The sequence below is a fragment of the Siphateles boraxobius genome, unplaced genomic scaffold (assembly GCF_051911475.1).
Source record: "Siphateles boraxobius isolate OS27281-9 unplaced genomic scaffold, OSU_SipBor_1 33, whole genome shotgun sequence".
Lineage (NCBI taxonomy): Eukaryota > Metazoa > Chordata > Actinopteri > Cypriniformes > Leuciscidae > Siphateles > Siphateles boraxobius.
Genome location: NW_027508953.1, coordinates 14467781 through 14492455, shown reverse-complemented (window position 1 = coordinate 14492455; position 24675 = coordinate 14467781). Strand labels below are relative to the sequence as shown.

The window sequence follows — 24675 nt, the reverse complement described above, 5'->3', positions numbered from 1 at the left end:
TGTTTCTTTGCTGGGCTATCTCTGAGGAGAGATCCTTAATTTCGTCTTCTCCGTGGTACATGAGGCTGAGGCCTGCACGTACTTGGATTTGCACCTGGTTGGTGGTAGTATTTTTTCACCCCAGATCGGGTTGTATTTCTAGGTCCCTACTAAATGTGCGGGTCATTTGTGCTCCAGGCCTTCTGTCCTCCACCTTTAATACCCCAGATCAGGAAACTCTTAAATCTGTTATGCCCTGTCCGGGCTTTGGATGCTTAGGTCCACAGAGCTGCTCAGTGGCGTTTATCAGAACAATTATTTGTCTGCTTCGGGTAACCTAAGATAGGTTGCCCTGCATCTAAACAGATAATGAGCAAGTGGGTAGTTGAGGCTATCTCACTTGCTTATGAAGCGGCCGGACAGCGTTCCCCTATTGCTGTTCAGGCCCATTCTACTAGGAGTATGGCTGCCTCTAGGCTTTAATTTCGGGTGTTTCCCTTCAGGATATTTGTAATGCGGCAGGCTGGTCCTCACCTCATACATTTGTCAGATTTTATGACCTACACCTCTCCACTCCCGGGGCTAGGTTGCTTGCTTCTAGTGTGCGCAAGGACTTCACACAGAATGGGCATTTGTCTTATGGCGTAGTGGGTATGGGGTTCCCACCGCGTCTCAACGCAGCTCGAGTTCCCTTGAAAGGGAACGTCTCAGGTTACGTATGTAACCCTGGTTCCCTGAGAGGGAACGAGACGCTGCGTTCTCCTGCCATACTTCCTGCATGCCCTGATCGACTTGCTTCAGGCTTTTTCAGAAGCTGTCGCGGTCTGTTTTCTGGTGTGCTTTATAGCTTCCTGGTCTATGACGTCACTGCCTATGACGTCTCGCTCTTCCATTGGACTGATTATACACGTGCTTCACGACGCAATCACGCAGAGCGTTCCCACCGCGTCTCAACGCAGCGTCTCGTTCCCTCTCAGGGAACCAGGGTTACATACGTAACCTGAGACGTTTACCAAGCTCATATGAAATAGTACACACCTATCTTCACCTGGAGTCACTATGATTAACTTTAAATAAATCTCAGGTGTTCCTGTAAGATCTTCTTGGCTGCATGCTACAAGAGCCATGGGCCACAAAGAGCTTACAAAACATGAACAGGATCTCATTGTTAAAAGTTATCGCTCAGGTGAGGGCTACAAAAAAAAATTCTAAGGTACAGTCTTAGACCGTCTTTAACAATTCATCAACATTTCTAACAAGTAGCCTACTGGTTGCTCCCTACATGTGACAACTATCTCCTGTATTCTCCATCTGTCTGGGCAATGGGATAGAGTAGCAAGATGCAAGCCTTTTTCTGACTAAAATACATACTGTAAAATGTATTATGATGTGCTGATGAGACAAAGAATTAACTCTTTGGCCAAAATTGTAAAGCGTATGTTTGGCGCAAAAAACAACGCAGAAAATTAGCAAAATAACATACATCATACAAACGTGGGACATGGTGGGAGCATCATGCTTTGGGGCTGCTTTTCTTCAGCTGAAACTGGGGCTTTAGCAAACGTGTAGGGAATCATGAATAGCTCCAAGTACCCGTTGATGTTGGCACAGAATCTTCTGCCGTCTACGAGAAAGCTGAAAATAAGGAGAACTTTTCAGCATGAAAATAATCCAAAACACATTTATAAATCTACAAAAGAATGGCTTCAGCAACATAAGATTAATTTTTGGTATGGCCTAGCTAGAGCCCAGACATGAATCCCATAGACAATATGTGAGAGACCTAAAGAGGGATGTGCACAGGAGATGCCCTCACAATTGAACAGATCTGGAATGTTTTAGCAAAGAAGAGTGGGAAAATATTCCAAGTCAAGATAAGTATCAAGTTCATGTCTTATTCTAACGAAACGAGAAACAGGTTCCAGGCACTCAGTCAGGTTAAAGTTAAAAAGCCTTTATTAAATGTGGCTTAAATCATAATAAAAGTACACGAGCCAACATGTTTCGACCAACACATGGTCTTCTTCAGGGCAGAGTAACACAAGAAATGAGAATGGCAGCAAATTGTAAGTTAAGTCCCAACTCTAATCAGAAAGAAGTCAATTAGCCTAGAAAGGATCAATACAATCAATTAACCCAATAAAGCAATCAGGTCTACCAGGATAGGGGAAACCAACATAATGAGTATCTAAACAGGTGACACTCAAACCCCCCCCCCCCCCCCCCCCAAAAAAAACCCCATAATATAGAAAAATATCTCCAAAGCAATCTCCGTCAACGTAGGTTATCTGGAGAGAAAAATAGAGAAAAATAGAACAAATAACATGTATTGAACATACACAAAAAACAAAAGAATAAGGCAAAACCATATCATAAGAAAAACTTAAACTCAATGTCCTCATTTAGACCTGGATAACGGAGCGCATCCAGCTGATGAATCCAAGATGACTCACGCTGGTTGAGTTTGCGGATCCTATCACCACCTCTATCCAAAGGTTTGACATGCTCCAAGACCTCTATTTTTAGTAGAGAATCATTCTTATTATGCACATGCAGGAAGTGTTGGGCCATCTGATAGTCAGGGCTACTGATACGAATAGCATATTTATGCTCCGCCAAACAATCACTTAGACGTCTTTTAGTATGACCTACATAAAACACATTCTTACATGGGCAAGATAAACGATAAATAATAAATGTAGTGTTACAGTTTATAAAGTCTTTTATCTTGAATGTTCTATTAGATTTAAAATCCACAAAAGTTTTCGAGGGAATTATATTACTACAATGGGGACAATTCATAAACGGTATAACCCAACAGGTCTCTTAAGCCAACTAACCTTTTTCTCAGGGGGAAGATAACTATGTACCAACTTATCACGAAGTGTCGGAGCCCTTCTGTAAGAGAACAAAGGCGGTTGAGGAAAGACCTGTTGGAGAGTAGGGTCAGAAATGATAATAGCCCAGTTATCCTGAATTATTCTTTTGATCTGTCTAGCCTCTCTTGTGTGACAAAGAAGGGGAGGGAACGAGTAACTGTCTTACGTCCCTTCTTGATCAAGGTATCAGAACGGTGCAGGGATTTAGCTCTAGAACGTGCTTGAGCGACGGTGTCTGGTTTGTAGGCTTTTTAAATAAAACGTTCTGACATAATGTCTGCCTGTTCTTCAAAATCAACATTGTCGTCACATATACGGCGCAACCGCTGGAATTGGCCGAAAGGTACATTATCAATGAGATATGGAGGATGGAAGGAGTCAGCCCTAAGCATAGTGTTTCTAGAAGTCTTTTTTCTGAAAATCGTGGTATGTAACTTCCCTTCTGGATCAATAGAAATAGTTAGGTCTAAAAAATCAATAGTGGTCTTGGAGTATTCTAAAGTAAATTAATATTCCTATTTATGGAATTAAGGTATTGGTGAAACTCCAGAACCTGAGTAACAGTACCCGTAAAAATAAATAGTATATCATCAATGAAATCATCAATGACGTCAAACGTGATCATTTTTGCGGAGCATAAATATGCTATTCGTATCAGTAGCCCCGACTATCAGATGGCCCAACACTTCCTGCATGTGCATAATAAGGATGATTCTCTACTAAAAATAGAGGTCTTGGAGCATGTCAAACCTTTGGATAGAGGTGGTGATAGGATCCGCAAACTCAACCAGCTCAACCTTGGAGTCATTTTGGATTCATCAGCTGGATGCGCTCTGTTATCCAGGTCTGAATGAGGACATTGAGTTTAAGTGTTTCTTATGATATGGTTTGTGTCTTATACTTATGTTATTTGTGTATGTTCAATACATGTTATTTGTTCTATTTTTCTCTATTTTTCTCTCCAGATAACCTACGTTGAGGGATATTTTTCTATATAATGTTTTTTTTTAATGGTTTTTGAGTGTCACCTGTTTAGATACTCATTATGTTGGTTTCCCCTATCCTGTTAGACCTGATTGCTTTATTGGGTTAATTGATTGTATTAATACTTTTATTATGATTTAAGACATTTAATGAAGGCTTTTTAACTTTAACCTTCTCCTCATTGTTAACCTGACTCTCGTCACCACGGCTCTGTCTCTTTGCCAGTCTCTTTGGCTTTTTGGCTCTACCTGAGTCTCCAACTCTACCATTGCATAGGTTGTAATTTTCACATTAAAAGTGCAAAAATAATTGAATGATTTATTATTGTGTCATTTTTTACATCCCAAAAAAACATTTAAAGGGTGTGTAGACTTTTTATATCAACTGTGTTTAACAAGATCTTGGTTTTGTGTAAATATGATTTGTTTGAAGCATAGTCTGAAGGAACTTCATCTTCAGGTACAAAGATCCCCCCATATGCAACTGTAATTTTTGATGTGTTACTGGTGGACGTGTTTAACGTGAAGGATGATGTGAACGTGGAGGTTCAAAAGATTCCAAAGCCATGTAGAAGAAAGGCAGTGGTGGGAGATTTCATACGTTACCATTATAATGGAACATTTCAAGATGGCACTGTCTTCGATTCCAGGTAAGTCTTTCATCTGGAAAATAAATATTTTCACATAACAAGGAGTATTGCACATGTTTGTTTTTTGTTTGTTTAACATGCAGTGCAGTGTAAAGTGCTGTTAGAAAAATTCTGTGCATTTTGATTTCACAAGATTGTTGAAACTTACCTGTCAACTTTGTACTGCAATAGATTTTTATTTTACATTCCTAGTTATTCTCGAAACAGCACTTACAACACGTTTATTGGCATGGGTTATGTGCTTGCTGGCATGGACAAAGCCCTTCAGGGAGTATGTGTGGGTGAGTGGAGACGAGTCACTGTGCCGCCTCATCTGGCCTATGGAGAAAATGGATCAGGTGACTTTTAGAAAGAAATTAGAAGAGATGAATAAAGAATTCATGTAATGTAATTATACACTATTAATTTACATAATGTAACATAAGCATGCTAAAATGTTTAGTATTACTTAATAATTTTAAACAATATTATTTATTGGAAATGTTACAGGATGCATTGTTGTGTTCAAACAAGTATGTTGGTTTAATATTTCAGTTTAGTTTCAATAGGTCTTCATGGTTTAAAAATCAAAAAGTACTCAATTTCTAACGTTAGTTTTTATAGAGTCTACTGAGTGACTGATGGAGACTGATGGTAGAATACTGCATATTCAATGTGACCAAATCTTTCTCATCTGCTCTATTTTCCGCTAAAATGTTCTCAGGTGAGCTGATCCCAGGATCTGCCGTACTAATTTTTCACCTGCACGTCATTGACTTTCACAACCCTAAAGACCAAGTGGACATCAAAGTGACATATAAACCAGCTGACTGCAACCTGACAAGTGCTGAAAATGACCTGATTTTATACCACTACAACTGCTCTCTGCTAGATGGCACACGTCTCTATTCTTCGTAAGTTCTCTCCATTTGCAACTTGTGTTTATTTATTAATTGAACAAGTTGACTATATGGCCAAGCATGGCCTGTGGCTAGCATAACGACTTGGTTACTAACGTAACCTCGGTTCCCTGAGAGGAGGGAACGAGTATTGCGTAAATAGCTTACGCTATGGGAAAACTCCTTTTCTCAAGAATATTGAAGTCTTTATGTAAAACGCATTGCAGCTGCACAGCAGACAGCAATGAGCGAAGGAGCTCGGTCATTGGCTGTGCTGCGGCAACTTGCTCGAACCAATGACGGGGCGATTCTGAATGCGCGACCAATGAGCGCGCCTCAGAACCCGCCAAGATGGGCGTGGCCAAGAGCTATATATTGGGCGCCCCGTCATGAGAGTTCTTTAGGTTAAAACGACTGAAGCGAACTAACCAAGCACAAGCACGGCAGCTTACGCAATACTCGTTCCCTCCTCTCAGGGAACCGAGGTTACGTTAGTAACCAAGTCGTTCCCTTTCGAGAGGTCTCTCCTATTGCGTAAGTAGCTTACGCTATGGGAACACCATGCAAAACGCCGTGCGTGCTGAACTTCGCCTTATGATAGCCAGAGGCAGGTGCCTGAGCTGAAAAGCAAAGTTATCATCCAACTAGCCGGCAGAGGCGAGCTTTATATGTGGGAAAAAGTATAGAGCGGCTAGAAGGCGCTCAGTGTGACACAAGCACATACATAATCTAGATACGAACTCATAGTTCTACTAGCATCATACTGATAGTACATTGGAATCTGTAGGTTGTAAAACCTGATAAATGTGGACAGTGAGGCCCAGCCTGTCGCCGCACAATTATCCTCGATCGGTATCCCGCTCGACCATGCCCAGGAAGAAGCCATACTCCTGGTGGAGTGTGCTTTGACTCCCCAGGGGCATGGCAGTCCCTTGGCTTCATAAGCCAGCGCTATAGCCTCAACTATCCAGTGAGAGATTCTCTGCTTTGAAACGGCGGAACCTTTCGTACGGCTGCCAAAGCATACAAACAGTTGTTCTGTCTGTCTGAATAGTGCAGAACGCTTCAAATACACTCTGAGAGCCCTAACGGGGCAGTTTAGATTAGCGTCGTGTTCGTCTGCTGGTGACGATAGCGCAGTTAGGGGGATAACCTGTGCTCTGAAGGGAGTGGTGAGCACTTTAGTAATATACCCATGTTTTGGCCTAAGGACGACCCTGCAGTCGTTAGGTCCGAATTCCAAGCAGGCAGCGCTTGTCGAAACCGCGTGCAGGTCGCCCACTCTCTTGACCGAGGCAAGTGCCAGCAAGAGCACAGTTTTGAGCGAGAGCTGCTTAAGGTGCACGGTTCGGAGTGGTTCGAACGGGGGCCCTTTAAGAGCGTCTAGGACCGTAGCTAGGTCCCAGATCGGCACTGAGGGGGGGCGGGAAGGGTTCATCCTCCTAGCGCCCCTTAGGAAACTAATAATTAGGTCGTTTCTTCCCAATGGACGTTCCATCACAGAGTAGTGTGACGCTGTGATGGCCGCCACATATACTTTGAGCGTGGAGGGGGTGCGGCCGGCCTCCAGAAGCCCTTGTAGAAAAGCGAGTACGTTCGTAATCTCGCATGTTTCAGGGTTCAGGCCCTCGGCGTTACACCAGTCACTGAACACTTTCCATTTCTGGGCATATAAGCGTCTCGTGGAGGGCGCCCGCGCCTCAGCGATGGTTTTTAGCGCTCCACTCGTGAGGTTCCTGGGAACCCGTTGAGGGGCCATGCATGAAGGGCCCACAGATCGGGGCGGGGATGAAATATCATCCTGCTGGCCTGACTGAGGAGGTTTGGCCTCAGTGGAATCGGCCGTGGTGCAGATTGCATTTGCATTAATTCTGGAAACCTTGCTTGGTTCTTCCAGAGTGGGGCTATCAGGAGCACTGCGTTTTTCTCCTCTCTGACCCGACTGATGACCTGCGGCAGCATCGCGATCGGGGGAAAAGCATATAAGGGGCGGCTCTGCTCTTTTCAGTGCTTTTCGTGAAGAAAAGAGAGCAGTGTGCATTCTCCTTGGAGGCGAAGAGGTCGACCTCCGCCTCGCCAAAGATTTTCCATAACCACTGAATCGTCAACGGGTTGAGAGCCCATTCTCCTGGGAGAATCTTGTCTCTGGATAGCATGTCTGCCCCTTGGTTCAGCGCGCCTGGCACATGCGCTGCTCTCAGCGAGCGCAAGTTGTGCTGGGACCATAAGATGAGTCTCCTGGCCATTGAATGCATGGAGCTCGACCTGAGTCAACCCTGGCGATTTATGTACGACACTACCGTCATGTTGTCCGTTCGAACCAGGGCGTGTTCGTTTTTTAGATGTGGAAGCAGGGCCAAAGCGACCGCTTTCATCTCTAGGCAGTTTATGTGTAGGCGCTTCTCCGGGTTTGACCAAAAGCCGGAGACAGGCCTGCCCTCGTAAAGGGCTCCCCAACCTATTTTGGAGGCATCTGTTGTGATCATCTTTCTCCTTGTGCCGCATATGCAACAACCCTAGCTGGAGTACGGCCGATGCTGAGGCCATAAGACCTAGCATCCTCTGAAACCACTTGACGGGGGCGTGTGCGCCCGCCCTGAATGATGTTGCAAGGGGCCCGCCCTGAATGATGTTGCAAGGTGATGAGAGACGAGCTGTCATCTGCATCGAGTCTAGAACTATTCCCAGGAAAGAAATTTTATGGCTGGGAGATAGAATACTTTTTGCAAAATTGATCCTTAGACCCAGGCATTCTAGATGGCTAATAATCCAAGATCTGTGTGCTATTAACTGACTCTCTGATTGTGCTTGGACCAGCCAATCGTCGAGATGATTCAGTATTCGCACTCCCCTTCGTCTCAAGGGGGAAAGTGCTGCATCCATACATTTCGTGAATGTACGGGGAGCCAGGGACAGGCCGAACGGAAGTACTGTGTACTGGTAAGACTGTCCCTCGAAAGCGAATCACAGAAAAGGCCTGTGATGAGGCGCTATTGGAATGTGAAACTAAGCATCTTTCAGATCCACTGAGAGAAACCAATCTCCTGGGCGTACTTGCGCGAGGATATGTTTGGTTGTTAACATTCTGAACGAGGGAATCATTAGTGCTTTGTTCAGGTGTCTGAGATCTAGGATGGGGCGGAGACCGCCATCCTTTTTCGGGACGAGAAAATACAATACCCAATACCAATTTCGGATTGTTTTCCCATGCCGCTGCATGTACAGATATGGGCTTAATACAGGCTAGGGGCGGGCCGCTGTGACTTAGGGACCCTGCCAGTGAATCGCCTGAGCTCGCAGCTCTCAGAGATGCGGGCGCGCGCTGAGCAGCTGAGTGAATGGGCGCGTGTGTGATTACAACAGCGCGCGCTATGTCTGTAAACTCGCAGCCTGAGCTGGGGCTGTGTTTGACACAGTAGGGACAGTGTTTATAAGTGGGGGTGCATAGACAGTGGTAGGCACACGCGTCACTTTTATAATGTTTCCCGCTTTTACTGGGGATGAATTCATAACTGTGTGAACAGTGCTTGTGTGTACTGGTTCGTACATGACCGTAGGCACGTGATCTACATTCATGGGGCGTGCAGCCTGAGCTGGGAATGAATTTGGCACTGTTTTGACAGTGTCTGGGAATGCACACTTTGTGGACATGTGAACCCTTAGTGACACAGGCAGAAAAAGACTCTTTTTGTGTTTTCTGTGTGTCGCCGTAAAAACGGCGTTTGTTTGCTGGTGAGCGAGCTCTGTGACTGGCCAATTGACTGCTGTATGGACATTTCCAGCCGCCTGTAAGGGGACTGGGTAATGTTTGAGATTTTGCAGAGAGAGTGGTGCGGCTTTTGCGAGACATGCACTCTCTCTTCTCATTCCTGTGGCTAGGAATGCTTTCGAGGCTCAGGGTTCAGCACAATCTTGGGCCGAGGACCCCGTCGCTCAGGAGGCGCTTTGTGGTTGTGGGAGCGCGAGCGGCGTCGAGCGTCAGTCTGAGGCGCGGGCTGAGAGGCGGTGTGGGCTGCTCTAGCCCGCTGCGGCTGTGGCGGCCTCTGTCTGCTGTGCGATGAGCTGGAGCGTTTAGGCAGGAAATGGCGCATAGCTTGTGAAGCGTTCTGGGCCTCAGTGAAGCGTTCGGCGAAACCTTTAACTGCCAGTCCAAACAGCCCGCTGGCACAGATAGGCGCGTCGAGAAATGGGGCCTTATCCGCGTCCTTCATCTCCGTCAGGGTCATCCACAAATGGCGCTCGAGAACAGTCAAATTAGCCATGGCGCGGCCAATAGACTGGGCGGTGGCCTTCGTGGCTCGCAGGGCTATGTCAGTCGCGCTGCGTAGGTCCTTGAAAGCTTCGGGTTTGGGGCTAGACTCGTCCAGGGAGCGGAGAAGCTTGGCTTGGAACACTTGAAGTACCGCCATTGAGTGTAGCGCTAACGCAGCTTGGCCGGCGTTGGCGTAGGCGCGACCAGGGAGAGCTGAAGTAGTCCGAAAGTCACAAGGCCCACCGCTCTGCTAGACGGGTGTGGGTCCGGCTGAGTGAACTGAACCAGCGGTGGGGAAGACAAAAGCGGCGGTGAAGCACGCGGAGACTGGCTCGGCGTGACGTCACTGAGCTCAGGTTCAGGAAGCCTCTGTGAGTGGCGCTTTTATCTTAATGCATGGCTCAAACAGAGGGGTGGCGGCGATGGGCTCGCTCGCGGCGAAAGCGGCGAAGCGAGCCCGCAGTGCGGAGAGACCCAGGTCGTCACATTCCGGGCATCCGCCCTTGGTCAAAGCAGCTTCTGCGTGGTCCCGGCCCAGGCAGCGAGCGCAGATGATGTGTCGATCCCCGTCTGGCAGAGGGTCTCTGCACGACGCGCAGGAAGGCATTTGGAACAACGCCTCGGAAAATTAGCTCTTTTACAAATGTCGCGGGCCGAACAGATGTAAAATACTTGCGTGTAGCCAGCAGATGGCTCAGTAGGATGGCGTTCGAAGGCGGCTGAAGATGCCGACGTCCTCGTAGCAATCCCGCTGGTATCCTTTTCCACGGCGGCGAAGGCTTTCAATAATCCGGAGGATCCAGCGAAGAAGGTGCTCGCTGAAGGAGATTAAATCTAAAGAACTCTCATGACGGGGCGCCCAATATATAGCTCTTGGCCACGCCCATCTTGGCGGGCTCTGACGCGCGTGGGCGCGAGGCGCGCTCATTGGTCGCGCATTCAGAATCGCCCCGTCATTGGTTCTTGCAAGTTGCCGCAGCACAGCCAATGACCGAGCTCCTTCGCTCATTGCTGTCTGCTGTGCAGCTGCAATCCGTTTTACATAAAGACTTCAATATTCTCGAGAAAAGTAGTTCCCTTACGAAGGGAACTCAACGATGCGTCCATCGACGCCATGGGAACGCCCCCAGCGTGACTGCGTCTGAAGCATCTATGTCAACTAGTCCAATGGAAAGAATGAGCGTCACGGGCGGGTGACGTCATGACCAGGATATGATAAAAGCACATCCGGTGCAAACCGGCATTAGCTTCTGTTGCCTCAGCAAGCGATCTGTGTCAAACTGTCTGTTATATTTACTGTTGTCTGTCTGATATATATATATTTATGGAAACTAAACAATTGCACAACTCTGTGTTCTCCCTGCTCGCGCTATTTAACGAGTAGGGACACACACGAGCTTTGTGTGATGGGTTTGGGAGTAGAGCATGCGGTATCAGCCTCCGAGGGGGCTGATTGCCAACATTGTGAGAAGCTTTCGCTTCGCATGCTCCGCTCCCGCCTGTCACTTTCCGAGGAAAGTGGCCGGGCTCGCAATTCTCAGGGTGACAGGTCCCGCGTCTGCCGAGGCAGCGCGGAGAATGCATTCCTGTGGATCGCGAATAGGATCTCTTTACGGGGTTGGAGACGGGTCCGCGGATCTTATCTCCTCCCTTTCCACGAGGGATCCAGTGCTCTCTCGCCGGTCTCGGAAGCCCGCGCTGCGGTCTCTTCCGCCCGGGGAGAGAGAGAAATCAATGCTTCAGTGCTCTACCTCCGAGGAGGTAGATGTGCTGGGCATTGAAAGTGACACAATCATGGGGGAAGTGAATTTGCCATCTCTTTCCCCAGCGTATGAGAAATATATATAGCTTATATATATATATATATATGATAGTTTATATATTATATATAAAATAAAGTGAATATATATAAAAAATATATATAAAAAATAATAAGCTGGTGGAAGTGTTTACTAAGGCTGTAGATAAATTAAATATTTATGGCCAGCAGAAATAAGGGGGCACTCGTCCTAAAAATAAAATAAATTTAACGAGTTTCCTTCCCTCTATTTTTCCACCTCCATCACGGGGCCTTCCATTTTTCCCGATCTGCACAGCGAGCTGTCTAGATCATGGAAAAAGCCTTACTCCTCTTGTCTTTTAGCCCCCACATTCATGTATATTCAGATATTTGGGGGTTAAGAGGGTATGGCTATGGGGCAATACCCCGGGTAGAACAGACGCTTGCGAGCTATCTGTCTCCCGGTTCAGTATTGTACCTGAAGGCGTCGGCTTCTCTCACTAAACCATTAAAGAAAACTATTTTTTAATCTAGTGGGAAAAGCATATATGGCAGTGGGTCTAGCATGGGCCTGCTTGCACACCATAGCAGTGCTACAAGCATATCAGGCTGACCTGCTGCGGTATTTGGACAGAAGTGAGGGAGTTTGGCCCGATGGGGTTTGAGAACTCCGTCGGGCCACAGATTTATCTCTCAGGGATGGCAGCCCTTGTGGTCACTGAGAGACACCTCTGGCTCAATTTGATGGGAATCATAGAGAAAGATACAAGATAATCTCTCCCTCGCTATGTCCAACCCCCTGGGGCTGCTGGGCGTGAGCAGCTCCAGCCGTCTAGTTTCTCATACACAACACAGCAGCCAAAGCCTTCAAAGCAGAAGCCGGATCCGAGGACCGTTCTTCACGCTGAGAAGGCTGCGGCTCAAAAGAAAAAAAGGTCCTGATGTTCACGCATCAGGCCTGTGAGGACAGCCCCGACCGAAGTGGAGCGGTGTACACCTCATTTTACGGTGCCCGTTCCATTTCGGGGTCCTCACGAGACCGTTCTGCCAACCCTGCCACCCTCGGTGCTTCAGGGCGCAGCGGTCTCCAGCGAGTCGCTGATGCTATGCTGCGGCACAGCATCGGTTTCGCGCCCTCTGAGGGGGGCCTTAGAGCGGCCAGTTCAGGTAGTTCCTGCCATTATGTTTCAGGCTCCGGAATTGGCTGTCTCGATAACACCAGAGACCAGCCTCGAGAGGCTGGTTCCCTTAGTAAATTTTCTGGCAGCGTGGAAGCTTCTGCCGAATATTTCTCATTGGGTCCTGCAGATTGTAGAGAAAGGATACAGAATCCAGTTTGGTTCTCGTCCTCCTCGTTACAACGGGGTGCTGCCCACAGTGGTGCATCCCGAGCAGGCTCTGGTAATGGAGCAAGAGGTAAAGCCCTGTTAGCAAAGGAAGCTATAGAGCAGGTGTACTCACCCGACATTGCGTCGGGTCTTTACAGTCGTTATCTCATTGTTCCAAAAAAGGATGGAGAGCTGCGTCACATACTAGATCTTCGTCTGTTGGAGTGTTTGGTGCTGGAACTCAATTCCAAAATGCTGACACTCAAACAGATCGTGACTCAAATCAGATCCGAGGACTGGTTTGTCACGATAGATCTAAAAGACGCATACTTCCATATCTCCATCCTCCCTCAGCACAGGAGGTTCCTGAGGTTTTCTTTGGGGCAAAGAACACCAGTATCAGGCACTTCCTTTCGGTCTAGCTCTATCACCCCGCACATTCACGAAGCGTGTAGACGCAGCTCTGGCCCCGCCAGGCTGCAGTGCATATGCATTCTGAATTGCATAGATGAACAGTTAGCGGTTCGGCACCGAGGTGTCGTTCTCGCTCCTATGCAGATGTTGGGGTTGAGGCTCAATGCCAAGAAGAGTGTGCTTTCTCCAGTACAGAGAACCACTTTCCTTGGTGTGGTATGGGATTCAGTGACGATGCGGGCCACTCTGTCGCCCGTTCGTGTAGCTGCTATCCTAACAGCCACGAAAGAGCTGAGGCTAGGCCAGTCACGCACTGTAAAACAGTTAGAGAGACTGTTGGGTCTTGTGACAGCAGCGTTCAACGGGATAACTTTTGGCCTGCTGTACATGAGACCTTTACAGTGGTGGCTCAGGACCAGAGGGTTCTCCCCGAGGGGAAACCCACTTCGTATGATCAAGATCACGCGGCGGTGTCTCCGCACCTTGGTTATATGGAGGAAACACTGGTTCTTAACCCAGGGTCCGGTGTTGGGAGCTCTTTGCCATCGAGTTGTGATATCGACAGATGCTTCCCTCACCGGCTGGGGAGCGGTATTGGAAGGCCGCTCAGCTCAGGGCTTGTGGAGGAGTCATCATCTCTCTTGGCACATGAATTGCCTAGAGATGATGGTCGTCTTCAATGCGTTGAGACATCTCCTCCCAGACCTGAGGGGCCATCATGTGTTGTTCTGGAACAGTGACTGTTAGGCCTCAGGGCAGCAGCGTCCAATGTGATACCCTTTGACCTGCTGTACGTGAGACCTTTACAGAGGTGGCTCAGGACCAGAGGGTTCTCCCTGAGGGGAAACCCACTCCTTACGATCAAGATCACGCGGCAGTATCCCCGCGCCTTGGTTATATGGAGGAAACTCTGGTTCTTGACCCACAGACAACACGTTGGTGGCCTCTTATTTTGGTCCCTCAAGAAATTACGCTGTCTGAGGGCAGTGTATATTCCGGGGGGGGCCAGAATATTGGAGCAGACACCCTGTCGAGGCAGGGGCTGAGGCCAGGGGACTCCACCCCGAGGCGGTGGAGCAAATATGGGAGTTTTACGGCCAGGCAGAAGTGGATTTGTTCTCGTCTCAGCATACGACGCACTGTCCACTCTGGTTATCCCTCACTCAACCAGTCCCCTCGGGGCTGGATGCTATGGTGCAGACGTGGTCGAGGCTACGTCTGTACGCATTTCCCTCCGTTGCTCTGCTCCCAGGAGTTCTGGAGTGAATCCGCCAGGATGGAATAAGCCTATTTAGTAGCACCACCCTGGCCGAGCTGAATTTGGTTTGCGGACCTAATTTTTCTCCTCGACGGACCTCCCTTGGAGGTCCCGATCAGGAGAGACCTTCTGTCTCAGGCAGGGGATGCAATATTGCACCCCCGGCAGGGGATTTGGGAACTGTGGGTTTGGCCTCTGAGGGGGCCCAACTCATAGAGAGTGGTCTCTCAACCGAGGTTGTTTAGACCATTCTAAGCTCCAGAGCTCCCGCTACGAGGAAACTATATTCACTATTTCGAGAGTTTTTCACTTCTTGGTGTTACCAGCGTCAGTGGGATCCGGTTAACTGTTCAGTAAACACAGTATTCGAGTTTCTGCAAGAACGCTTTGTATCAGGTCTATGTCCTTCCACGCTTAAGGTATAATATGTGTGGCGGCCATTGCGGCTTTCCACGCCCTGGTGGGTAGTACATTTTTGGGTCGAGACCCCCTGATCACTCGTTTCCTTCGTGGCACTTTGAGGCTGAGGCATGCAACTTGCACTAAGGTGCTGGCTTGGGACCTTGCAATAGTTCTAGAAGGCCTATCTGGGGCTCCCTTCGAGCCCTTAGATTTGGTCTCAGAGAAGTTCCTTTCTTTTAAGACTATTTTCTGCTAGCTATTTCGTCCCTATAAGAGTCAGACCTTCAGGCCCTTTCGGTCCCCACCTGCCTTGAGTGCACCGGGATGGCCAAGGCAATCTTACCCGAAACATGGATATGTTCCAAAGGTGCCTACCATTATTCCGAGGCCTATTGTGCTGCAGGTTTCTGTCCTCCCCCATTGTTCGGACCAGGAAAAGCTGAACCTCTTGTGCCAGTGCGAGCACTGGACACTTATGTTCATCGAACTTCTCTGTCGAGAAAATCCAACCTATTGAGCATATAGATAGTCGAGACTATTCTTCTTGCTTGTGAGTCTTCTGGCCAACCATTTGGTGGTCAGGGCTCATTCCACTAGGAGTATGGCTTCTAAGCGTATTATTCAGAGTTCTCTCCAAGACGTTTGTGATGCGGCGGGCTGGTCCTCACCGCTCACATTCATGAGGTTTTACAGCTTGGACCTGGATGCTGCCCCAGGTTCTCAGGTGCTTAGTGCTTAGTTACAACAGACTGACACTCAGGTACTTGGAATTCTGGCGCTTTGGGTATTCTCGTTCCCATGGCGTCGATGGACGCATCGTTGAGTTCCCTTCGTAAGGGAACGTCTCAGGTTACTATTGTAACCATAGTTCCCTGAGAACAGGGAACGAGACGATGCGTCACCCTGCCATACTTCCTGCATCCCTGTGATCGGCTTGCTTCGGCAATTTTCGAAGCTAATGCCGGTTTGCACCGGATGTGCTTTTATCATATCCTGGTCATGACGTCACCCGCCCGTGACGCTCATTCTTTCCATTGGACTAGTTGACATAGATGCTTCAGACGCAGTCACGCTGGGGGCGTTCCCATGGCGTCGATGGACGCATCGTCTCGTTCCCTGTTCTCAGGGAACTATGGTTACAATAGTAACCTGAGACGTTTTCCCATAGCGTAAGCTACTTCCGCAATAGGAGAGACCTCTCGAAAGGGAACAACTAACATGAGAGCTTTTGCGGTCTCTGCATATCCCTTACCCTAACTGGCGAGTATCAGTTCAAACATTCTCAAACATTCCTTTTGCCATTAATTGTAATCCAGTGAGGTTTTTGTATGCACAAGGAGTCTGACAACAGTCAGTACCCAGCTAAGGGGATGATCCCATAACTTTCACTAATGTTATTTATATGTTAGTAAAAACATTTCTAAAATAATGTTTCTGGAACAGTCTTATAATGTTTTCATAATTAAAATACATACTCTTAATGTTGAGTGAAAATGTTCTTAAAAACAACGTTCTTGGAATGTCTTTATGATATTATTTGTACTTGACTGATGTTCTCATAATATTGAGAGAAAACGTTCTTAGAACAACATTCCCAGATAACAAAAATATGTTCTTATAATGTTTTTCTAACATTCCCATTAAGTTATGAAGACGTTATTAGGGGTTCAAGCACAAAGTGATTTGTAAAACGCATCATGCAGACCAAACTGTAAGTGCTAGAGACTTGAAACCTGGCCAGATGGTAGACCTCAATTTGGGGTGAACCTATCAGAGTATGACGCCGATTGGCCCATAGGTGGCGCTACAGCAACCAAAAGTACTAAATCGCTCATAACTCCTAGACCGTTTGACTTAGACTCAAGCTTTTTACACCACTGTGATCCTTGGCTGAAGTATATCTCCAATATCGATTTAGGCAGGAACATTTTTCAGCTATGTCGAATTTTGTCCAAAACCTACTTTTGCGAACTAGTCCCTGGTTTTCCGCCAGATCGAAACCAACCCAGTCCAGGGCAATTCTCTGGACTCTCTCGATCAATAATTATCGAAAAAGTTGAACTTTTGCATTTGGGTGGCTCCAACAGGTTCATTTAGGAATGGGACGTGACAAAATACAGTCAAAAGCCTATAAATCCTAAAGCAAAACTTGCAAAAATGTATGAGCATATGCATCATAACATGGTGAGGAAGCATACAAAACTTTCATGGTGATCGGATCATAGGTGGCGCTATAACTGTCAAAAAGGTCTCCTTCTTATTAGGGGTTCAAGCACAAAGTGTTGAAACAGGGTCATTTATAAAACGGGCGTGTCAAAATATAGTCAAAAGCCTTTAAATCCTATACGAAAACTCAGAACTTCACAAAAATTGGTGAGCATATGTGACATAACATCCTTAAAAAGCATACCAAATTTTATGGAGATCGGACTATAGGTGGCGCTATAACTGTTAAAAAGCTTTGAAAACCATGTATTTCCTATGGTAAATTGATGAAAATGGTTCTTCCATACCATAACACCGCACTAGATATGTGTGAATTTCCCACACCAGGAGTAATAATTTATATAGTTCTATTTTATTTAATTTGTTCAAAAATGTTCTATGTTCTATGTTAAATGTTCTATTAAAGAAAAGATAGAAAACAAACATTTGTGTTTGCTGTAAAGTGGTCAGAAAAAATGAAATGGGAATCGGCTAAAATCGGTATCGGCAGGCCAAACTCATGAGAAATCGGAATCGGCCTAGAAAATTGTAATCGGTGCATCTCTAGTAGATACAACACGCATTTGAAATAGCCAGGCGCTGGAGAGCACAATTCGTTTGAATGCAAATACAATTTCACCGCTAGATGGGAGAAATTCCTACACAATGTCCCTTTAAATGCTTGAACCCCGCTAAATGCTGCTTTAGGGGTTCAAGCACAAAGTGAATCAATGTTTTCACACCACTGTGATCCTTGGCTCAAGACAGACAATATGTATATCTCCAATTTCGATTTAGGCAGGAAAATAATTTTGCTATGTCGAATTTTGTCCAAAACCTACTTTTGCGAACTAGTCCCTGGTTTTTCGCCCGATCGAAACCAAACCAGTCTAGGGCAATTCTCTGGACTCTCTAAATCAATAATTATCAAAAAAAGTTAAACTTTTGCATTTGGGTGGCTGTAACAGGGTCATTTAGAAAAGGGGCGTGACAAAATATACTCAAAAGCCTATAAATCCTAAAGGAAAACTCAGAACTTCACAAAAATTGATGAGCATATGTGTCATAACATGGCGAAGAAGCATGCAAAGTTTCATGGAGAGTGGATCATAGGTGGCGCTATAACTTTCAAAAAGGTCTCATTCTTATTAGGGGTTCAAGCACAAAGTGCTGAAACCCTATTGTAATTTTAAGGATTTGTAAAACTGATCGTGCAGACCAAACCGTAAGTGCTAGAGACTTGAAACCTGGTCAGATGGTAGGCCTCAATTTGGGAGTATGACCCCGATTGGCCCATAGCCCATTTGCTACAGCAACCAAAAGTACTAAATTGCTCATAACTCCTAGACCATTTGACTTAGAATCAATGTTTTCACACCACTGTGATCCTTGGTCAGTTCACTATTGAACTGTCAGTTCAGTAGTGTCAGTTCACTAGTGTAATAGCGTAAGCTTCTGTTGTTATACGTCACACGCATCACACACATGACCAGCACTAGCACTACGTAGCACTACGTAGCACTACGACATCACACTACGTTAACTGACTAGAGGCCCACAGAGAAGAAATGAATAGTTGAAATAAAGTCGTTATTTTTGTTTGTTTTTGTGCTTAAAAAGTATTCTCGTCGCTTGATAAACTTAAGATTGAGTCACTGTAGTCACTTGGACTATTTTAACGATATCTTTAATAACTTTTCGGGGCTGGCAAGTTTCAATCCCTGAAAAAGCCTATGGAGGAGTGATCCAGCTCTCAAATTTAATCAAAAATATCTTAATTCGTGTTCCAAAGATGAACGAAGGTCTTACGAGGTTGGAACAACATGAGGGTTGGTAAATACTAATAGAATTTTCATTTTTGGGTGAACTAACCCTTTAAGTCATTTTAGTAAACCCGGGGAAAATACGCCATCTCTCGTCTCTCGTGCATCTCTTCCTCCGACACCACGTATTGTTTTTCTCTCTAGGCAACAACATCTGCGTTACAAACCAATTGGCGAGAGTTGCCTCGTGCAGGCAGGGAGGAGCTGAAAACGGAGACGTGAAGTGATAAAGAATGCAAACGCAATGCGAGAGTCACTACAGGAATCAGAAAGTACAGTAAAGTCACTTTCTGATTGCCGTGGTAACTCTTACGCTGCGTTTGCATACTTTATCACAGCTGAAGTGAAATAAATGTAGTATTTGTCAAATACACAGACGTTTCAGATACGTTTCTATTTAATACTTTGTACTGCTAAATACAGCATCTGTTTGTACGAGAATAAAGCCTATACTATTTAAATAAAATGTAGTGGGGTCTATGTTTTTTTGTAGATAAACATGACACAATATAACGTCTACGGTTACGTATGTAACCCTCGTTCCCTGAGTAGGGAACGGAGACGTTACGTCGGATGACGACGAATGGGGTTTCGCTTAGAAAGCCTATCAACTTCGAGTATTACAAAACAAGCCAATGGCAAAGAAATGCCATGGGTCTGCGGAATTTGCATGGCGTAACTCCGCCCCACCTCGTGGGTATAAAAGGAGGAAGCCGGCAGCAAGCAGATATGTTTCTTCGCTGAGGAGCCAAGACTGAGCTCAGGCGATCCCCGCGGTACAGCGGAAAGTGGCAGGCAGACGTAACGTCTCCGTTCCCTACTCAGGGAACGAGGGTTACATACGTAACCGTAGACGTTCCCTTTCGTTGTCACTCCGAGTTACGTCGGATGACGACGAATGGGGTTACCAGTCTAATCACGCCACCTTCTCAGCTGTCTTCCAGTGCCCTGCGTAAATCGAGATCCCTGTCAGCCTGGACAAAGGACTCCATCTATCACAGGAATACCAAGGTACACTGGGAAGCATATCCCAAGCTTAGGGGAAGTATGCAATTAATGCCAGCCCGGAGGGGGGGGACTTAGAGAATACACATATGACCCGAAGGAAGCATATGGAAAACACTTGGGTGTCCAGCCGCAGGTGGAATATTTCAACCCCAGGGGTGGCAAGGTGGCTTGCCAAGGGAAAGACACATGCTCAGAGAGGCTTACAGTGGAAATACACATGTGGGGGTCGCTCAGAGGAGGGACCGTACACACGGGAGGCACCTAGCCGACGCGCAGGCAAAGACACTGGCGCCGACGTCAGGAGTGCTGGAGGAGCTCAGGGCTTTCGGGAAAGCTCACCTTAGGAAAATATCGCACGTATCCAGTCCGTGGAGTGGAATGGCGAGCAAGCGAAGACAGCTGAGCGGGTCCGGTACTAGCTGGTTGAAGCGAGTACACGAGAGGACACAGGCTCCACTCGGAGATTATAGAATCTGGCGAATGTGTAAGGTGTCGCCTAGCCTGCAGCTCTGCAGATGTCTGTTAGCGTGGCGCCATGCGCTAGAGCCCAAGAGGACGCCACACTCCGGGTGGAGTGGGCAGTCACACCAAGGGGGCACGGTCGACCTTGCTGCTGGTAAGCCAAAGCAATGGTGTCCACTATCCAGTGAGACAACCTTTGCTTGGAGAGAGCCTTTCCCTTCAGCTTCCCACCATAACAGACAAAGAGCTGGTCTGAGGTCCTGAAACACTGCGTTCTGTCTACATAGGCGCGGAGAGCGCGTACTGGACAGAGCAGTGCCAAGGCTGGGTCTGCCTCCTCCGAGGGCAGCGCTTGCAGGTTCACCACCTGGTCCCGAAAGGGAGTGGTAGGAACCTTGGGCACGTATCCAGGCCGGGGTCTCAGGATCACGTGAGAGGAAGCCGGCCCAAATTCCAGGCACGCTTCGTCAACGGAGAATGCGTGCAGGTCCCCAACCCTCTTGATGGAGGCCAGTGCAACCAGGAGCGCTGTCTTCATAGACAGGAACTTAAGCTCGACTGATTGCAGGGGCTCAAAGGGAGCACTCTTCAGGGCAGTTAGAACCACTGAGAGGTCCCAAGAGGGACCGAGAGGAGGACGAGGAGGATTTAGTCTCCTTGCTCCTCTCAGGAACCTGATGACCAGGTCGTGCTTCCCCACCGACTTACCTTCGATGAGGTCATGATGTGCGGCAATGGCGGCAACATAGACCTTCAGGGTGGAGGGAGACAGCCTTCGCTCCAGCCCCTGTTGAAGGAAGGAAAGCACAATGCTGATCGAGCATCTCCGGGGGTCTTCTCGGTGAGAAGAGCACCAGTTGACGAAGAGGTTCCACTTCAACGCATAGACGTGTCTCGTGGTTGACGCTCTAGCGGAAGTGATGGTAGCCACCACCGCTGGTGGTAGGGTACTCAAACCTGCCTCGTCCCATCCAGGAGCCACACGTGGAGGTTCCAAAGATCGGGACGAGGGTGCCATAGGGTGCCCCGTCCCTGAGAAAGAAGGTTCTTCCTCAGAGGGATCGGCCAGGGAGGTGCTGTCGCGAGGAGTACTAGTTCGGGGAACCAGGTCCGGTTGGGCCAATAAGGGGCAACCAGAATGACCTGCTCCTCGTCCTCCCTGACCTTGCGCAAAGTGTGCGCAAGAAGGCTCACTGGGGGAAACGCATACTTGCGGCCCTGCGGCCAGCTGTGCGCCAGAGCATCCGTGCCGAGCGTACCCTCGGTCAGGGAATAAAACTGGGGGCAATGGGTCGAGTCGTGAGAGGCAAACAGATCTATCTGCGCGTCCCCGAACTGGTCCCAAATCAGCTGAACCGACTGGGGATGGAGTCGCCATTCTCCAGGGAGGGACTGAAGCCGTGAGAGCTCGTCGGCTGCACAGTTCAGCGCTCCGGGAATGAAGATGGCTCGAAGCGACCTCAGATGCTTCTGACTCCATAGGAGGAGGTGGCGAGCGAGTTGAGACATACGGCGGGAGCGTAGACCACCTTGATGGTTGATGTACGCTACAGTGGCGGTATTGTCTGAACGGACTAGTACGTGTTGACCCCTGAGCAACGCCCGGAAGCGGTGCAGGGCAAGGCGTACTGCCAACAACTCGAGGCAATTGACATGCCACAGCCGCTGGGGTCCTGTCCAGGAGCCCGCAGCAGCATGTCCATTGCACATGGCGCCCCAGCCCGTGGTGGAGGCATCTGTTGAGACAACAACATGCCGGGAAGCTCGTGCCAGGGGGACACCCGCCCTGAGAAAACCGAGGTTCGCCCACGGGGTGAAGAACTGACGGCAGGTCGGAGTAACTGGTACTCGGAGCATGCCGTGTTGCCATGCCCACCTCGGGACTCGGTCGCGAAGCCAAAGCTGAAGCGGGATCATATGAAGCAATCCGAGCGGCGTGACCGCGGCTGCAGATGCCATATTTCCCAGGAGCCTCTGAAAGAGTTTCAGTGGAACCGCACTCTTGCCCTCGAATTGTCTTAGGCAAGTCAGCAGTGACTGCGCGCGCTCGCTCGTAAGCTGCGCGGACATGGCGACCGAGTCGATGTCCATACCGAGAAAAGAGATCCTCTGCACGGGGCAAAGTTTGCTCTTCTCCCAGTTGACCCGAAGGCCCAGACGAGCTAGGTGCCGAAGCACTAGGTCCCTGTGTTCGCAAACCTGATCTCGAGAGTGAGCTAGGATCAGCCATTCGTCGATATAACTCAGGATGCGAACCCCTTGTTCTCGAAGGGGAACAAGGGCCGCCTCGACGACCTTCGTGAAGATGCGAGGAGACAGGGCTAGCCCGAAAGGGAGAACCGCGCACTGGTATGCCTGCCCCTCGAAAGCAAACCGGAGGAACGGTCTGTGTCGAGGAAGAATGGAGACATGAAAGTAGGCGTCCTTCAGGTCGATCGCTGCAAACCAATCCTGGGGCCGTATGCATTCGAAAACGCGTTTGGCGGTGAGCATCTTGAACGGCATCCTGTGAAGGGAGCGGTTCAGCACGCGCAAGTCCAGGATTGGCCGTAACCCACCGGTTTTCTTTGGGACAATGAAGTAGGGGCTGTAGAAGCCGGACCTCATCTCGGCTGGAGGGACAGTCTCGATTGCACCCTTCGCCAGCAGGGTGGCAATCTCTGCTCTCATGATAGGGGCATTGCCACCGACCAAAGTGGAGCGGACTCCCCTGAAGGAGGGAGGAGACCGTGCGAACTGAATCGCATAGCCGAGCCTGACGGTACGCGCGATCCAGTGGGACAGACGGGGAAGCTCTAGCCAGGCTCCCAGGAACTGAACCAGCGGGATCATGCGAGCCACAGGTGTCCCCCCGGAGGGGCAGCGAAGCGGAGTAACTGGCCCAGATGTGGACGGCATAGCGGCCCGGAGAGGGGGCACAGTTAGCAACCGCGCCCTGGCAGAGGGGGCCAGGGGAGGACCAGGCTGGTCGTCCCGCGGGGGCCTGCTCTGCCAGGGGTCTGGCGACAGAGGGGGACAGGGGCGAAGCGGTCCGTGGACGGCACGCCGTGTCAACCGCCTCTGGGACAGAGGGGGGCGAGGAGAGCACGGCTTGTGGGTGGCGCTCTGTGTCGCCCGAGAACTCTGTGAGCTCAGGGAAGAGGGGATTGTTTCTGTCTTTAACCACATTAGGGTGCTGCCCACCCGTGGGTGAGCAGCGGGGAGTGGAGAACAAAAGATTCTCCCCCGGCCCTCCACCGGGGGAAGGAGTGGTCCTGCTACCACCTCCTGAGAAACAACCATCATCCCTGAGCAGCCCGTCTCAGGAGCGTCGCTTGGCCCGGCGTTTAGCGGGGGGCGGGGCAGGAGAGGGCTGTGGCGCCTTCTTACGGCTTCCTCCGCGACCGGCCCTGGGTGGAGGCTGCTGCGTGGTCCGGGCGGGAGGGGCGGGAGCCGCACGAGGGCGCCCTCGGCGGGAAACAGGTCGAGGCGTCTGCCCGGCCGGCAAGGTGGAGGCAGCAGCGGGCCGGCGGGGCAGAATGTGTCTGATGGCCTCGGTCTGTTTCTGGGCAGTTGAAAACTGTTGGGCAAAGTCTTCAACTGCACCGCCGAAGAGGCCGGCCTGGGACAAGGGGGCGTTAAGCAGACGGGTCTGCTCGGCGTCCCGCATGTAAGCCAGGTTCAGCCAAAGATGTCGCTCCTGGACCACAGCTGTGGACATCACCAAACCCAGGGAGCGCGCGGTAACCTTCGTCGCCCGTAGAGCAAGGTTGGTCGCGGCGCGCAGCTCATCAAAGAGCCCTGGGTTTGTCCTACCCTCGTGCATGTCTCTGAGCATCTGGGCCTGGTAGACCTGCAGAGTGGCCATAGCATGCAGTGAAGCAGCCGCCTGTCCCGCCGCTCTGTATGACTTCGCCACCAGGGTCGACGAAAATCTACAGGCTTTGGATGGGTGCTTAGGCTCGCCCCGAGAAGAAGCACTCTGAGGACATAGTTGCATGGCAACAGAGCGTTCAACCGGGGGAAGCCCAGTGTACCCACGGGCAGCTGCCTCATCGAGGGGAGGAAAGGCGGATGAGACCAGCTAGCGGTCCCGAGAAGACAGGGGGGTCTTCCAGGACTTCGAGATCTCATCATGCACATCTGGGAAGAAAGGTATTGCCGAGGACGAGGGTCGGCGGCCTTACCCAAAAACCAATCGTCCAGCCGCGAGCGCTCAGGACAGGGTGGAGGCCTCCACTCAAGTCCGATGCTCGCGGCTGCCCGGGAAAGTATGGCCGTCATCTCCGGATCAGACTCGAGCACAGCCGTATGCACACCGGAAGGTGGCAGCTGTGACGAGCCCTCACTTCCAGAAGAGTCAAACCCGCCTAGTGATGCTGCAACAGACATGGC

The 24675-nt window shown here is 49.2% G+C and overlaps 1 protein-coding gene across 4 annotated transcripts in view; it reads left to right on the top strand.

The window, feature by feature from the left end:
* The window catches only part of fkbp10a (FKBP prolyl isomerase 10a), a 361807-nt gene that overhangs the window by 170704 nt on the left and 166428 nt on the right, over positions 1 to 24675 (top strand). For all 4 annotated transcript variants that reach the window (XM_077195548.1, XM_077195550.1, XM_077195549.1 and 1 more), the window contains exons 5-7: positions 4302 to 4491; positions 4684 to 4829; positions 5195 to 5384. In XM_077195548.1, the coding sequence (XP_077051663.1) occupies positions 4302 to 4491; positions 4684 to 4829; positions 5195 to 5384 (526 nt within the window). The remainder of the gene's footprint in view (positions 1 to 4301; positions 4492 to 4683; positions 4830 to 5194; positions 5385 to 24675) is intronic.